The sequence below is a fragment of the Tiliqua scincoides genome, chromosome 6 (assembly GCF_035046505.1).
Source record: "Tiliqua scincoides isolate rTilSci1 chromosome 6, rTilSci1.hap2, whole genome shotgun sequence".
Classification (NCBI taxonomy): Eukaryota; Metazoa; Chordata; class Lepidosauria; order Squamata; family Scincidae; genus Tiliqua; species Tiliqua scincoides.
This window is the reverse complement of record NC_089826.1, coordinates 84,241,162-84,256,164: the sequence shown is the minus strand read 5'-3', so window position 1 is coordinate 84,256,164 and position 15,003 is coordinate 84,241,162. Positions and strand designations below refer to the sequence as shown.

At 42.9% G+C, this 15,003-nt stretch overlaps 1 protein-coding gene across 2 annotated transcripts in view; it reads left to right on the top strand.

Annotated features, from left to right (window-relative positions):
- Positions 1–14,732, top strand: part of RGS12 (regulator of G protein signaling 12) — a 75,031-nt gene extending 60,299 nt beyond the window's left edge. Inside the window, exons 12-16 of one of the 2 annotated variants that reach the window (XM_066631783.1) lie at positions 2,277–2,403; positions 4,508–4,604; positions 8,545–8,624; positions 9,375–9,528; positions 13,122–14,732. In XM_066631783.1, the coding sequence (XP_066487880.1) occupies positions 2,277–2,403; positions 4,508–4,604; positions 8,545–8,624; positions 9,375–9,528; positions 13,122–13,765 (1,102 nt within the window). In that variant the 3' untranslated portion in view covers positions 13,766–14,732. The remainder of the gene's footprint in view (positions 1–2,276; positions 2,404–4,507; positions 4,605–8,544; positions 8,625–9,374; positions 9,529–13,121) is intronic. The other variant, XM_066631784.1, reaches the window with a different exon arrangement.
- The last annotated feature ends 271 nt before the right edge of the window (positions 14,733–15,003 follow it).

Here is a 15,003-nt window from a genome sequence, read left to right as displayed (position 1 = left end):
TATTGCATTTTATTTGATTTATTTTGTATGTATCTTCATAACTCTAGAGCAGGGCTGCCCAAACCCCAGCCCGGGGGCCACTTGCGGCCCTCGAAGCCTCTCAATGCGGCCCTCAGGGAGCCCCAAGTCTCCAATGAGCCTCTGGCCCTCCAGAGATTTGTTGAAGCCCACACTGGCCCAGCGCAACTTCTCTCAGCGTGAGGGCGACTGTTTGACCTCTCGTGTGAGCTGTGGGATGAGAGCTCCCTCCACTGCTTGCTGTTTCACATCTGTGATGCAGCAGCGGCAGCTAAGGAAAGGTCAGCCTTGCTATTTGCAAAGCCTCTTATAGGCATTGAGCTATTGCAAGACCTTGATTCATTTATATAAGTTCATCTTTAATATATTCATTTATGTAAACTTATGTAAATTTATTCAAATTTTAAATGTAAATTAATTATTTATTTCCCCGGCCCCCTACACAGTGTCAGAGAGATGATGTGGCCCTCCTGTTAAAAACTTTGGACACCTCTGCTCTAGAGGAATAAACCCTACACTCACATGCTTCTTTCTTGCCTGCTGGTTTATGCTTTTATTTCTGATTTGTGGTGTAAAATGTCAGAAAATAAACATACCAGTACATTTGAAAATTTTGAGATAACTGTCCTAATTGTAATTGCATTCTTGTCCTTAAAATAGTTGTTCTGCTTTAAATAGTTATGAGTGGGGCTATGTAAGCCATGAGATAAGGGAAATAACCTGGTTTGCTAAAAAGAAACATCATGAACTTCCTTGATGATTCCTAAGACAGCTAGAATTCTTCTGATTTCCCTCCCCTTCCACAGAAGCTATAGTAACAAGAGCAGTAGCTGAGGAGCAAACATAATGTGTTTCATGGGATGTAGAAAAGATCATTATTGCTCTGTTTTCTAAAACCATGTGCAGTGGATTTGTGAAGATTATGTGACTGTTCATGGTGGTGCATGGAATAAAATTAACTATTTGCAGCTTCTTGAGTGCTGAGGCTGTACTCTCCTTACAGATTGAGTCTCCTTGTTCATGAGGGTTCAGTCCCCAGAACTCAGGTGGATGGCAAAAATCAACTAAAGCAAATCCATTTTAAAAACAAAGTTTCTTTGCTCTGTTGATTTAAAAACAGCCTTGCTGACCTTTGTGATGTTAAGACAGAGTCATTAGGCAGACCATCAATCAGTCTCTCTCCAGGCCAGCCATCAGACCCCTCCTTCACGCAGAGCAAAGTGATCTTTCTTTCATGTGCTCAGGGGGAAGGGAGAGGTTGCTTTGCCTTGGAGTGAAGCCTGGATTGATGATGATTGATGGATTGTCAGCCTGCTGCCCTCTCTCGAATTAAGGGGGCTATTGTTAAACAGGACTGTTTTCCTTAAATTAAAAGGGCCCTTCTCATCACATTGAGATAGAAGAATCCCTCAATCATTAGGTTATACCTGTAATCACTTGTATGACTGTCTCTCTAGGACAGTAAGAAAAGCAGTTTTTTTAAACTGTGATTTTAAAGGGAGGCTTTTTTCCCCTTCTCCAGGGATCAGCATATTTCTTCTCATTGGCAGTGGCCATTCATTCATTCATTCATTTACCTTTATTGGCATATGAGACATACAAACAAACAAAAAAGTAGCAATAAATAGTACAAAAAGTTACATGAGCATTAAGCCCATCTTAACATTGGAGGTCAGAAGGTCAAAGAATAAAATTTTTATAGTTGACAGAGGCATCATGAGTTAGTATTATCTATGTTAATAGCTCTAACAACACTGGACTTACATTAGTTTATACCAGCTGATTAAATGGAGGGAGAGTTCTGCAGCGCTGTATTACCAGTTTTATAAAGGTTGCTAATTGGGTAATAAGTGATTCATCAGCTCCATTCAGCAAAATGTTGTAGAATGAATTTATTAAAATGTCCTGGAAATTTTGAGAGAATTGGGTCAAAGTGGAGTAAACGAATATCCTAATACAGATTGCAATACAATAATGTGTGGGTCAGGCACTTTACTGTCTTGCTGTTACATGGGCAAAGTCGTGCTTCGTGCTAGTGGCCATTCGTGTTGAGTCAAATCCACGTATAAAAAAATTTGTGTATAACAAGGTTGGACCTGTACATAGGAGTAAGTTTCATTGAACTCAGTGAAGCTTACTTCTGAGTAAGAACTCATAGCATTGCACTGTTAGATTGTCAAAGAGGATTGTAAGCTTCTTTCAGGTTCTGAAATTCTTTTTGGTGGCACACATTTATTGGAATTCTTCATATATTCTAGGCTGGATCTCGTTCCGATCAATAGATCTGTTGGCTTAAAGGCTAAACCCACCAAACCGGTAACAGAAGTCCTACGGCCAGTGGTTGCAAAATATGGTTTAAATCTTAATAATCTTGTGGCACGGCTAGTAAGTAATTCATTAAAGTAAGTTAAAATCTGTAGCTTTGCTGATCTGCAGGACACTGTGAAGTATTTTGGGATATTTGTAGGATGCTTGTGCAAAATTACAAGGAGTGAAGGAGAAATAACAACATAGTCTTGCTTTCTGTTCTTGATTAAATAACTATTTATTTAATTATTTTGACCCCCTCTTAAAATAGAAGCATACTAAGCAGCTTTATTTTGAGTTCTCTTAACCTTCTGAGCCCTGTTATTCTATTACTGCAGTTTTTCCTCAGGCCTGCGTGTGTGTTTAAATTTTTAATCCATGCATTCTAAAGGCTGGGGGACAGGGACAGATAACACATGTACAGTAATTATAAACCAATGATATGTGGGTTGAAACTGCAGGGAAATAGATTCAGGCTAGATATGAAGATCTATAATAGTTATCCAACACTGGAATAGTTTACCTTGTACAGTTGTGGACTCTCCTTTATTAAGGGATTTTAAGCCATTTCTGCCCAATGTTGCACATATGCAACAGGGATCAAATATGTACACCTGTGGGCTGGGCGGAAATGGGTTAAGCAGAGGCTGGATTGCTGTCAGGGATGCTGTAATTGCAATGAACCAGAGGTTTTATTAGATGACCTCTAAAGTACCTTCCAACCTTCCAAAACGTTCTATGATTCTATATGACCCCAGCCAGTTTAGGGCCGAATCCTTAGAGCCTATCCAACTTTCCAGCCATGGTGTAGCTGTGTCAATGGGGTTTGTACTGCATCCTATAGTGGAAGGATACTTCTGGAGGCCTCCACAAGGTAAGAGAACATTTGTTCTTGCTCCTAGGGACTGCACTGCAGCTGCACCAGGGCTAGAAAGTTGGATAGGATTGAGCCCTTAGTCCTGACAGTATAAAAGCAAGACCGAAGGAGAAAGTGATCTGAAAGATTCCTTCTGAAAGTTATGTTCTTGAGGAAGAGAGTTCCATAGCATTTGGCTGTTGCTGAGAATATCTTTCTGCATATCTTTGCTGTGTTATGGCATGGAAAGAGCATTGTTAGAAATTGCTTCCAGTGAGTGGGTCTTAGTCCCGTCCCCGCAATCAGCTTAAGCTGTTTAGGTCACTGTTTTATTGCTGTATTGTTTTGATTAACTGAGCCATTAGTTATTTAATTTTCTCTGTAAACTGCTTTGTGAACTTTTCAAAGAAAAGCAATATATAAATATTAATAATAATTTATAAGCTGCTTAAAGTTTTATGAAAAGTTGTAAAAAAAATCTATTGATTAAATAAATGTTGAAACCAGCACATTAAGTTGTGCTCAGAAAACACACAAGGAATGTGTAATGTTCAGGTCAGCTCAATAATCACTGCAGTTGCTCTGCCAGTATGCCGCAAACTGGCTATCCAAGAACAATTCGCTGTCCCTGAATTGATTCTTCTTCAAAGCAATATACCTTTCTGATTTTAACCCAGATACAGGTTGGTCCTCTTTATCTGTGAATTTGGTATCCACGTATTTGACTATCCATAGGTTCCAAACCCACAGTGTTGAATCAACCTGTACCCTCCAGTCACTACTGGAGGGTTTCTGAGGCCTTCTAAAGCCCTTAAAACATCACTTCCAATATTTCCTAGAAAGCCTGCCTTCTGAAGGCCTCAGAACACCCTCCAGATGTGATCAGAGGACAGCTCAGGTCACATATGGGGGTCTGGCATGCCCTGACCCACAGGTTTCATCATCAAAGGGGTTTCCAGGAACAGAACCCCTGTGGATACTGAAGTATGACTGTAATTCCTGTAGTAAAAATGATTCTGAGATTGATTTTTTTTATTTTATTGTACAAGCTAAATTTAACACTAAAAGAATGTTTGACTTTTGTCTTGAGCCTATATAATTCTTAACAATTTGATGTCTAAATACAAGCAATGCAGTATTTGATGTCTAAATACAAGCAATGCAGCAATGCTTCTTATGTTTGCATTCAAGTTGCATTATTTTTTCCAGATGACTAGAATCTGAAAATTCTCAAAATGAATTTTTAATTCAGGCCCACAAATCAATTTATTCTGAAAAAAAATATATATTCTTTTCTGTTATACCAAAATGGTAATCTGACTACAGAACGGTGAACAAGAACCATTAGACCTTGGCGTTCCCATCTCTAATCTGGATGGACAGAGAGTTATTCTAGATGAAAGGCTACCCACAAAGGGGAAAGGTAAGCAGTGCTGAAAGTATGTCCTAACTATGAGCCTAATTCATTCTTCCTTTGCTTTCACAGCTTCTACTGGTCGACTAGCGCACCAGCAGCTTGCGCTTGCATCCAGTGCTTTACGGCTGCCTTTCAGCAGCTGGTAGAATGCATGTTCCACTGGTGCAGCATCCTGATAGGGTTGGGCTGCCCGATGTGTTGTGCCAAATCATTAAGTAGGCAGTACTTAGAGTGGTGCCTGGAATGCTTTCAGTAGTTACTGAAAAATAAACTAATTTTATACCATGATGAAAGCCAAGCTGTTCAAATCCAAGAAATCTGTAAGTGAAGTCTGTAAGTGAATCTGAAGCTGCAAATCTATCAGCCATTTAAAAGTCTTGCTGTGAAGAAAGAATTCTTTCATTATTGTTGTTGATTACAATAATGATGATACCTTCAGTCCTCTATGGACTAAACTGCCTTCATGAAGTCAGGTTTATTAGCGCATGTACAGACTGTTGTAAGCTCAGGTTATGTGCACTTTCCAAATGTTCTTTGGTATGGAAACCACTTGGTGACTTGCTGGTTAGTCACCCTGGTAAAAGTTTATACTCTTCCTGTATGTCCAGCCATTCCTTGGAAGTGATGCACTCCTTCACGTCTAGACTCTTGAATCTTGTGAGGGAGCTCTGTTGGGGAATCTTTTCAGTGTATTAAGTGAATGTTGATGTCAAGCAAAATTCTTTGGTGTCTTCTGACTGTGGAGGACTTGAGAACATTGACCAGGGATGAAATTAGTATCTTAACTTGGCTCAGCTCCTTGAACTCTAGGGCCCCCAGAGTCTAACTCCACCCATCACTTGCTCTGAAATGCCTTGGGGGAAAGTACGTTTAAGCCTGTATATGGACATTAGCTTTTACCTTTTATTTTTCTTTAATTGCCTATCTCTTGGTATGATTGATAAAAATTCCCCTTGTATCTAAGTTTTCTGAGTTTGTGTTAACCCGTACATTCCAAAAACCACATTCTGTATCTGACTGATCCGAGAATAAAGAGAAAGCTGGAAGGACCTAGTGCCCAGAGAAGCTGGTGGCCCTAAGCTAATCCAAGAAGGTATCCTTCTCAAAAAAAAAAACCCTCCAAGAGTATTTTCACATTTGGGATGAACTCAGAACCTCCTGTCAAAGGCTTATGACAGTGTAAAAAAACTCTACAGCTTGGCAGTTCAAGGGGCTAAATATGTAGGAAGGTGCAAAACCATGAGTAAAAGGAGGAACTCCAAGCCCTGCAAATGAGGCATTTCCCCAGTTCCTGAACAGCTCCTCAAGTAGGAAAATTAGGAAATGGAGCACTATTTGAGTTGGAAGCAAAATCCAATCCTATTTCTTGTTAGTGTTCAATTTAGTTTTGTGTTCAGTCTATTTACGTTGGCAACCTTCAGTCTTGGAAGACTATGGTATCGCGCTCTGGATGGTGGTTCTGGCACAGCGTCTAGCGTGGCTGAAAAGGCCGATTCAGGAGTGACAATCCCTTCCACACTGGGAGCAAGTGCAGTGTGTCCCTGGTCTGTCTCCCTGGCTATGGGCCTTCCTTCTTTGCCTCAGACTGTTGGCCAAGTGTCTCTTCAAACTGGGAAAGGCCATGCTGCACAGCCTGCCTCCAAGCGGGCCGCTCAGAGGCCAGGGTTTCCCACCTGTTGAGGTCCACTCCTAAGGCCTTCAGATCCCTCTTGCAGATGTCCTTGTATCGCAGCTGTGGTCTGCCTGTAGCGCGCTTTCCTTGCACGAGTTCTCCATAGAGGAGATCCTTTGGGATCTGGCCATCATCCATTCTCTCAACATGACCAAGCCAACGCAGGCGTCTCTGTTTCAGCAGTGCATACATGCTAGGGATTCCAGCTCGTTCCAGGACTGTGTTGTTTGGAACTTTGTCCTGCCAGGTGATGCCAAGGATGCGTCGGAGGCAGCGCATATGGAATGCGTTCAGTTTCCTCTCCTGTTGTGAGCGAAGAGTCCATGACTCACTGCAGTACAGAAGTGTACTCAGGACGCAAGCTCTGTAGACCTGGATCTTGGTATGTTCCGTCAGCTTCTTGTTGGACCAGACTCTCTTTGTGAGTCTGGAAAACGTGTTAGCTGCTTTACCGATGCGTTTGTTTAGCTCGGTATCGAGAGAAAGAGTGTCGGAGATCGTTGAGCCAAGGTACACAAAGTCATGGACAACCTCCAGTTCATGCGCAGAGATTGTAGTGCAGGGAGGTGAGTCCACATCCTGAACCATGACCTGTGTTTTCTTAAGGCTGATCATCAGTCCAAAATCTTGGCAGGCCTTGCTAAAACGATCCATGAGCTGCTGGAGATCTTTGGCAGAGTGGGTAGTGACAGCTGCATCGTCGGCAAAGAGGAAGTCACGCAGACATTTCAGCTGAACTTAGACTTTGCTCTCAGTCTGGAGAGGTTGAAGAGCTTTCTGTCTGATCTGGTCCGGAGATAGATGCCTTCTGTTGCAGTTCCAAAGGCATGCTTCAGCAGGACAGCAAAGAAAATCCCAAACAAGGTTGGCGCAGGAACACAGCCCTGCTTCACTCCGCTTCAGATGTCAAAGGGGTCTGATGTGGAGCCATCGAAGACAACAGTGCCTTTCATGTCCTTGTGAAAGATCTGATGATGCTGAGGAGCCTGGGTGGACATCCAGTCTTGGGGAGAATCTTGAAGAGGCCATCTCTGCTGACCAGGTCGAAAGCCTTTGTGAGATCTATGAAGGCTATAAAGAGTGGCTGTCGTTGTTCCCTGCATTTCTCCTGCAGTTGTCTAAGGGAGAATACCATATCAGTGGTGGACCTGTTGGCTCGGAATCCGCACTGCGATTCTGGATAGACGCTCTCTGCAAGTACCTGGAGCCTCTTTAGTGCAACTCGGGCAAACAGCTTTCCTACATCACTATAAACTTGTTTGCTTATATCGACCTATAAAAGGAAGAATGTTTTTGCAGCGATAAGGATCTGAACAGTGTTAATGGGTGTGTTGTGGGATGCATGGATAACTGAATCCATAGATACCAGATCTGCGAATAACTGAGGTCCCGATCCTGAGCCCTGCATACCAGCTTACTGCTGGTGTGCACTGATGCAAGCGTGCCGTAAGCCACATTTGTGAGCCCTTACTGCAGACCCAGCACTGGAGCTCTCCCAGTGCAAGCCCCCGCTGGGCCAGCTCTGGGCCTGTGTTTTGCTATCCGATGGTTGCCCAGACCACCGGGCAGCAGAGAGGTGAGTAGGGGCATGGGAGAAGGCGGAGAGGAGGCACTCCAGGGTGGGGGAGGGAGCGACGGGACCAGCGGAGCTCAGCTGCACCGGATCATGAGCCTCTTTGATCCTGCATCGGCTTAAGAGCCACCATAGAATTGAGTAGCCCCATTACAGGGCTACTTCCCTTACTCGGAGGAAGAGGACGTAGGTCCCCTTCTTCCGAGGAGGCAGTGGTGGGTGTCCAGGGCACGCTGTATACTGCGGCAGCTGTTTGTGGCGCCATGGAAGTTCCATGCTCCAAGCAGCTCAGGATTGGGCTGTCCATCCTCTGAAATGGGGGCTCGCCTCTGTTTTATTGAGCAGGAGCTAGATGAGTGCAGGTCTGAAGACTTACGACACCCTATCTTCCTCAGGAAGATCACCAGCAAATAATCCAGTTTCTGTTCACTGCCTTTTAATAGCCAGAGGGGAAGTTCCAGGTCCTGTTGGTTTCTTCAGTTACCAATCAAATCTTTTATATTAGGGGATGACATGAATTCAGACTGTTCCAGGCCATTGACACAGCAGGCATGATAGTGGAAAATATCTTCCAGACAGTTTTAGGATCCTGCCAACTTTTCTCCCCATTCTTGGTCACATGCCGGTATGATTTGAATATATGTACTGTATTACAGGAAATGGGTTGTATAATTATATGTATATGTTTTTCAAATATCTAGCATTCACAGACCAAGGAAAGGGGACCCCACTAAAACACAGTGCAGCTGTAACTTCTAATGCAAGAACTCAAGCACCAACAGTAAGTTTTCTAAACCTGTCACTCGTTATTATTCAGTTGTGGTCTTGCATCACAAATTGAAAATTACAGATGACAAGGATACCCCAGATGTATAACTGCATTTGTTTAGCATTTATTTCAGTAGATATCCTATGTCCTGCCTTTATGTATGTAGGCCCTCTGTTCTGTTGTTTTCACTAGTACGTACTTGTGTATTGTGTTTTTTGCTTCTAATGTGAGTTTGGTGATGTGCCCAAGAAATGTGTAATAAAAACTCCAAGTTACATGTTACATGCAATTGCATGTACAATCTGCCAATTTCTTTCCCTTGAAAAGCAGCCATGGGATATTATAGTCTTTAGTGGAGTATCCGCAGAGGTGGTCCCCCCCCCCAAACTGTTTCTCAACTCATAATTTCCTCCACAGGGAAAAAGAAAGATAGGTCTTTTGAGTAAAAAATGGCTGGAAGGAAAGGGGTTAAGTAACCATCCTCTAGTACTCTGTCAAAGATACAGTTTCCTGTGTGTGCTTTTCATGAGGAATATAATTGCTGGAGGACCATTAGATGCAACTGTGTTATAGACATGTTGCTTTTTTTTTCTTTTAATGTGGATTTATTAATATTTTTGTTGCTCATTTACTGAAAATGTTTGCACTGTGTTTAATCACAGTTCTGTTCATCAAATACACTTTATTCATTAACAATTTATTATATCCACTTTGTAGTATAATGTAAATGTAAGTAGCCCTTTAACTTTCCTTCTAATACAGGGAGAGGGAAGAACTCTAGGAAAGTCTAATTCTATTAAAATAAAAGGAGAAAGTGGAAAAAATGCTAGGGATGCCCATCTAGCAAAAAGAGAAGAATGTGTTGCACAGACTGGGAAAAAAAAGTGTCAGAAAATTAATTTGGACGAAGCAGAGGGTATGTCACTCTTTTAGTATATGCCTTAGTACTAGTTCTCAAACTAAACTTAACATTTTTGTAAGCAGTGATACTATTTTAGTTCATTTTGTTATTGCAGAAAAGAGGGCTGTGTTATAACTATCAGCAGTGTGTTCGTTTTGCTTTTAACTTAAATCTAATCCACTGTGGAATTGCCTGTACTTGTGGGTGAAAGCGTTTGAAATGCATGTGGAGGAGATAAGAATGCTAGTTAATGTTGTATTTTCTGGAGCCATTTATTTTCTTCACTTCTGCTGTGTCTCTTAACTTGTTTTCAATGGTATCAGTGAAAAGAGAATGTTTTTCTATTATGGTGCTTTCTTACTTGGCAAAATAGCTCTTTGTGCAGTCTCCAGAATGATGCAAACCCAACACACACACACACACACACACACACACACACACACACACACACACACACACACACAGAGGGAGAGAGAGAGAGAGAGAGAAGTCCAAAAAGCCATGGCTGGACTTTTGCGCTAAATGATTCTTTCGCAGACGTAGCCAGAAGCCTCTTCCTGCAGTAGTTAGGCGTATGGGCAACTTGCATGACTGACTTTCAAACTGGTTTGTACACCAAACCTTGGTTGCCAAAGCATTGTCATTAGCCATTATTTGGGGTGGGTCAAAGGTTCTTCAGGGCAGATAACTTGTTAGAGCCATCATTTAAGTAGCTGCGTGATTGTGTGTGTGTGTTGGCACGCATGCTCTCACACACCTGTGTTGAATCATCATATGGAGATAAGGAAACATATAGACTTATCCAAACAGAAAAGTTTAAGGATATTGTGCTTGAGTGAATAACTACAGAATTGGACTGGTAGAAATAATTGTTTGGCCTCAATCAAGTCTAGAGACTGGTAGTGAAGTACAGGCCAGTGTCCAGAGCAGGCAGAGGGTGTTTCAGAGGTACTCAGAGGGGTTCAGATGAGTCACATCAGGCAGGGGCAGCACAATGAACAGAAATCCAGGGTTGGGAGGGCAGAGGCAGTCAAGGAAGCAGATGGTTGGGTTCTCAAAGGGGGCAGCTTGAGGTGGAGAGAAATAGACAAGGTGAGAGAGTCTGTACGACTGCTCCTCAAGATGAATTGCTCAGCCTGAGGAATTGGGCCTGATGCAACACTTGTATGGGACAAGCCATGCCCTGCTTGGTTCCCCAGATTATCTGGTTTGTCTAGAGTAGCCTCTCTGGCACTCATCTGAGTTGTGCTGCAGTCCAGCAAATATATGGTCAATAACTCTCTTTGCCTGAAAGCAACCCCAGTGGCTGAGGGAGTAAGGTACCTGAGCCTGGCTGCTGGAGGCTCTAGTTTGACACACACATGCACACACTCTAGCATCTCACAGTAATCCAGCTGAAACATTTGGTGTGATGAGTAGCAAGCAGGTTTTAAACATTTTCTACATTTCCATTTTCTTAAAGTGCTTAGTGCTGTGTGTACTGTATTTTGCTTTATACTTATAGCTGCACTTACTGAATTGTTTGACAACGGCCTAATTTAAGTTTTTCCACAGTTTCTAGTTAGAAGATAACAGTTATTTTTGTTGAAAGTATTTTGACATTTTTCCAAGAGTTGTGTATAGCTCTCTTGCCCCTAGGGTCAGACTAGGACACATGTGTAATCCTGTGTTTTGTTTTGTTATAAATAGCATGCTGGGGAGGGTGAGATTGAAAGGCTGCAGGGGCAAAGTCCTAAAATTCCCCCCCCACCATGATTCCCCCCCCATGCTGTTTACGCAAAGTAAAACATAGGATCACATTCTGGTTAATGTCTAGTTTGGCACTCAAGTTCGCAAGATGAATTATTGTATCCAGAGTTACAAAGCTGCAGATTCTCAGATGTTTCTGGGTCGAAATTCCTGTGTAGCAAGATGTAGATTGAAATATCAAAGTGAATACAAAAAAATGGTTTTCTTAAACATTTATAGACTACCTTTCTACCCAATAAAGGAGTCACCAAGGCAACCTACAGTTAAAACAACCAAATAAAACATCAGAACAAACAAGCCAAATAAAACATGACACATACAAGTAGGCCACATTGCAAATCAGAACTAAAGCACTGCCCAAAGTTAAAGGGAAAACCAGATGAAACACCTTTATTGCCCACTTAAAGGCAAGCAGTAGAGGTGCCAGCCAGACCTTACAGGAGAATGAGTTCCTAAGCTGAGGAGCTGCCACAGAAAAGGCTCTGTCCTGCATCCTCACAGGCGCACCTGAATAAGTGGTAGGACATAGAGGACAAATTCAGTGTGCAGGCATGCTCATGTGGGAGAATGCAGTCTTGTGACCAGATCTCAAGCCATGTAGGTCTTTATAGATGATAACCAGCACCTCGAATGGTGCTTGGAAGTATACCAGAAGCCAGTGCAGCTCATGGAGCACCATTGTAATGTACCTGAAAGCATGGTAGCTGCCACCTTCTGAACCAGCTGGAGTTTCTAAACCATCTTCAAGGTTGGCCCAAAGCCAAGTGTATTACAGTAGTCTAAAAATGAAACATAACAAAGGAATATAACACAATAGCCAGATCTACTTTCTTCAGGAAATGCTGCAACTCACACTCCAGCCAAAGTTGGGCAAAACCACTCCTTGTCACAGCCACTACCTTTTAAACCAGGGGTCTCTAAACTTTTCGGCCAAAGGGCCACATCAAATATGTGACACAGTGTCGAGGGCTGGAAAAAGAAATTAAATATAAAGTTTAAATATTAAAATTTAAACCCCATTCCCCCACCCCACGAGCACAACTCTGGTTGTATTTGGTCAACTGGACCAGAGGCTGTCAGGGGATCAGAGGCTGGCTGCAGGCCAGATAGAGGCTTGCCATGGGCCACATCTGGTCCCAGGCCAGGGTTTGGAGACCCCTGTTTTAAACCAAAAGCAAGCCCAGGTCTAGCAGCACTCCAAAGTTGCAAACCTGATCCTTCAAAGGGAGTACAACTCCATCCAGAACAGGTTGTAAACTCATCTCAGCTTTCCTTACTGATTTACAACACTTCTGTCTTTCTTGGATTAGGTTTTCATCTTATTTGTCCCTATCCAGTCCTCCATAACTGCCAAATGTCAATTCAGAACCTCCACAACCTCCCTAGTGTCAGTTGAAAATGAGAGGTAGAGTTGACATTTTTATGACACGCCAGTCCAAAACCCAAGTCAACCTTTCCCACAGTTTCATATGGATGTTGAATATCATGGGGGACCTGATGGAGCCCTGCAGGGGCCCCACAGGCCAGTGGCCAAGAGCAAGCAACTATTCCCCATCATTACCTTGTGCAACTTACCCAAGAATTAAAAGCAGACCATCTGTTGCTGAAAACAACACCATCTCTAGCCCACCCCTGCTCGGCAGTTCAGAAGTATACCATGGTTGATGGTATCAAAAACTGCTGAGCGATGCAGCAGAACTAATAGGGCTGTTTTTCATTTTTTTTTCAGTGTTGTTGGTAAACATTCAGGAGAGAAGTAAAATGTGTCCAGTTAGCAAAGAATTCAGTAAGTAACTGTGCAGTGTAATGGAATTTCACCATGTTGATTAATTCAGTTTATTTTGGGTATTTTGCAACAGAATTTTTTGAGCTCGTATCCAAAGTGCAAAGTAACAGAGCAGATGACCAGCGAGGGCTCCTGAGAAAAGAAGACCTGGTTTTGCCTGATTTTCTTCATTTGCCTTCCTGTGAGACAGAACCATCTTTACCCACCCCTGAAGAGCCTAAAGACTGCAGCAAGAGAATTGCACACCCTGATGTTAAAGAGAAATGCACACAACCAAGTGGCAAAGCGGATTTCCTGAAAAACAGTAAGGAAAGCTCAACTATGAAAACTGGCCTTTCAGGAAGTAAACAGCAAGCAGCTAAACAGCATGTAAACAGCAAGCAGCAAGCACCTGTCACAAACCAGAGGGCCTGCAGTGTTCCTTTTAGTGCCCCACTGTCTCCAATTCTGCCGGATGCCACTGTATGGAAAAGGCAATCAAAAGAACTTCAGACAGAAAGTATACAGACTGTTGAGGACGAGAATGTAGCAGATTTGACTCTGGTGGCTGAGGGCGACATTAGCAGTCCTAATAGTACGCTGATGCCATTGCCATCTCCATCTTCTCCTGACAAAAGCACTCTTGTGGAAGCCAAGTACCCACCTCCAGTGTCACTAATGGGTAATCAGGAAAAACCTACCTATGAGAAATCTAAATCAGGTATTTTCAGATTTTAATTGTCTTTAATATAAAACGGTTCCCCATTAAATGTATTTCAGTACTTGTATCTGTTTAAAACATGAAGAAAAGTGTATCTGAATGTATTTTGAGAGCACTTACAGCATAGCAGGTTGGGGGGGGGGAAGAATAGATAAGCACCTGGCAGATTCTCTGTTTTCCATAGTCCTTGCCTGGCAGCTGCTGCATTCCTGTCCCTCCTGCCTGTCCACACTGCAGACAGCACCAAACTAGAGCTTTGATAGTGCATCTGCATTTCCCAAGCTCCTGGTTTAATACAGCAAACTGAAAGCAGGAGGAGTTGCTGCTTGTCTCAGTGCACTCTCCTTATTAAATTAGGAGCTTTATCATATGCTGAAAATAAACAAAATTTTGTTTGCAAGGTGGGTTTTTCATGTAAACAAAAGCACTTTTCAAGCACATACATGCATCACTTGCTGTCATTGCCTTATTGTATTCCATCACAATGTCTGGAAAAGACAAAGCACATTCGTTCTCACATTCCTGTTTCAGGACACAGGTTGTGCTCTCACTACGTATGTGTTGACAGTTCCGTATTGGCGTCGCTCACATCTGAACATATATGCACGTATCACATAGGGATTACCAGGTAGTGTCTGTCTCTTTAAGAACCACCCTCTAATAACCACCCTCTTTAAGAACCACTGTCATCCTGCCCACCCTGAACAGCATGCAAAGATCGGTTTGGATAATATGTGTCATGGACTGTGAGAATTTAGATTCTTTGGCCCCTTCCCTTGCCACGCCACAGCTTTGGTATAGCAATGGCAAATCTTCCATGCAGATAAGCCCACAGCCCAAAGCGTTATTTGCATGCTGCTCAGAGTGTGTGAAAGTGTACTTCTTTATTGGGGGACTTCTTGAAGAGACAATATCTACTGGATCCCCCAGTGGCATAGCTAGAGGGGCTGCAAAGCACTCGGTACAGGGAGCCTTACCACAGCATGCAAGTGGCCCGTCCCCCACCCCTTCAGATCCATTCCGAGGCAAATGCCTCCATTTTGCTCCCCCTTCCCTGAATGACTCCAAAGGGGGAGGGGATGGGCCACTTGCACACTGTGGTGAGGTTCCCTGTACTTAGTACTTTGCACCCCCTCTTGCTACACCACTGGGATCCCCAGAGTGCATTGCACACATGGAGGCATTTGCAACCTATCCTTTATGCATGGGCCCTAGAGGCTGATTATTCCTAATGCAAGTCACTACAGCTATAGTT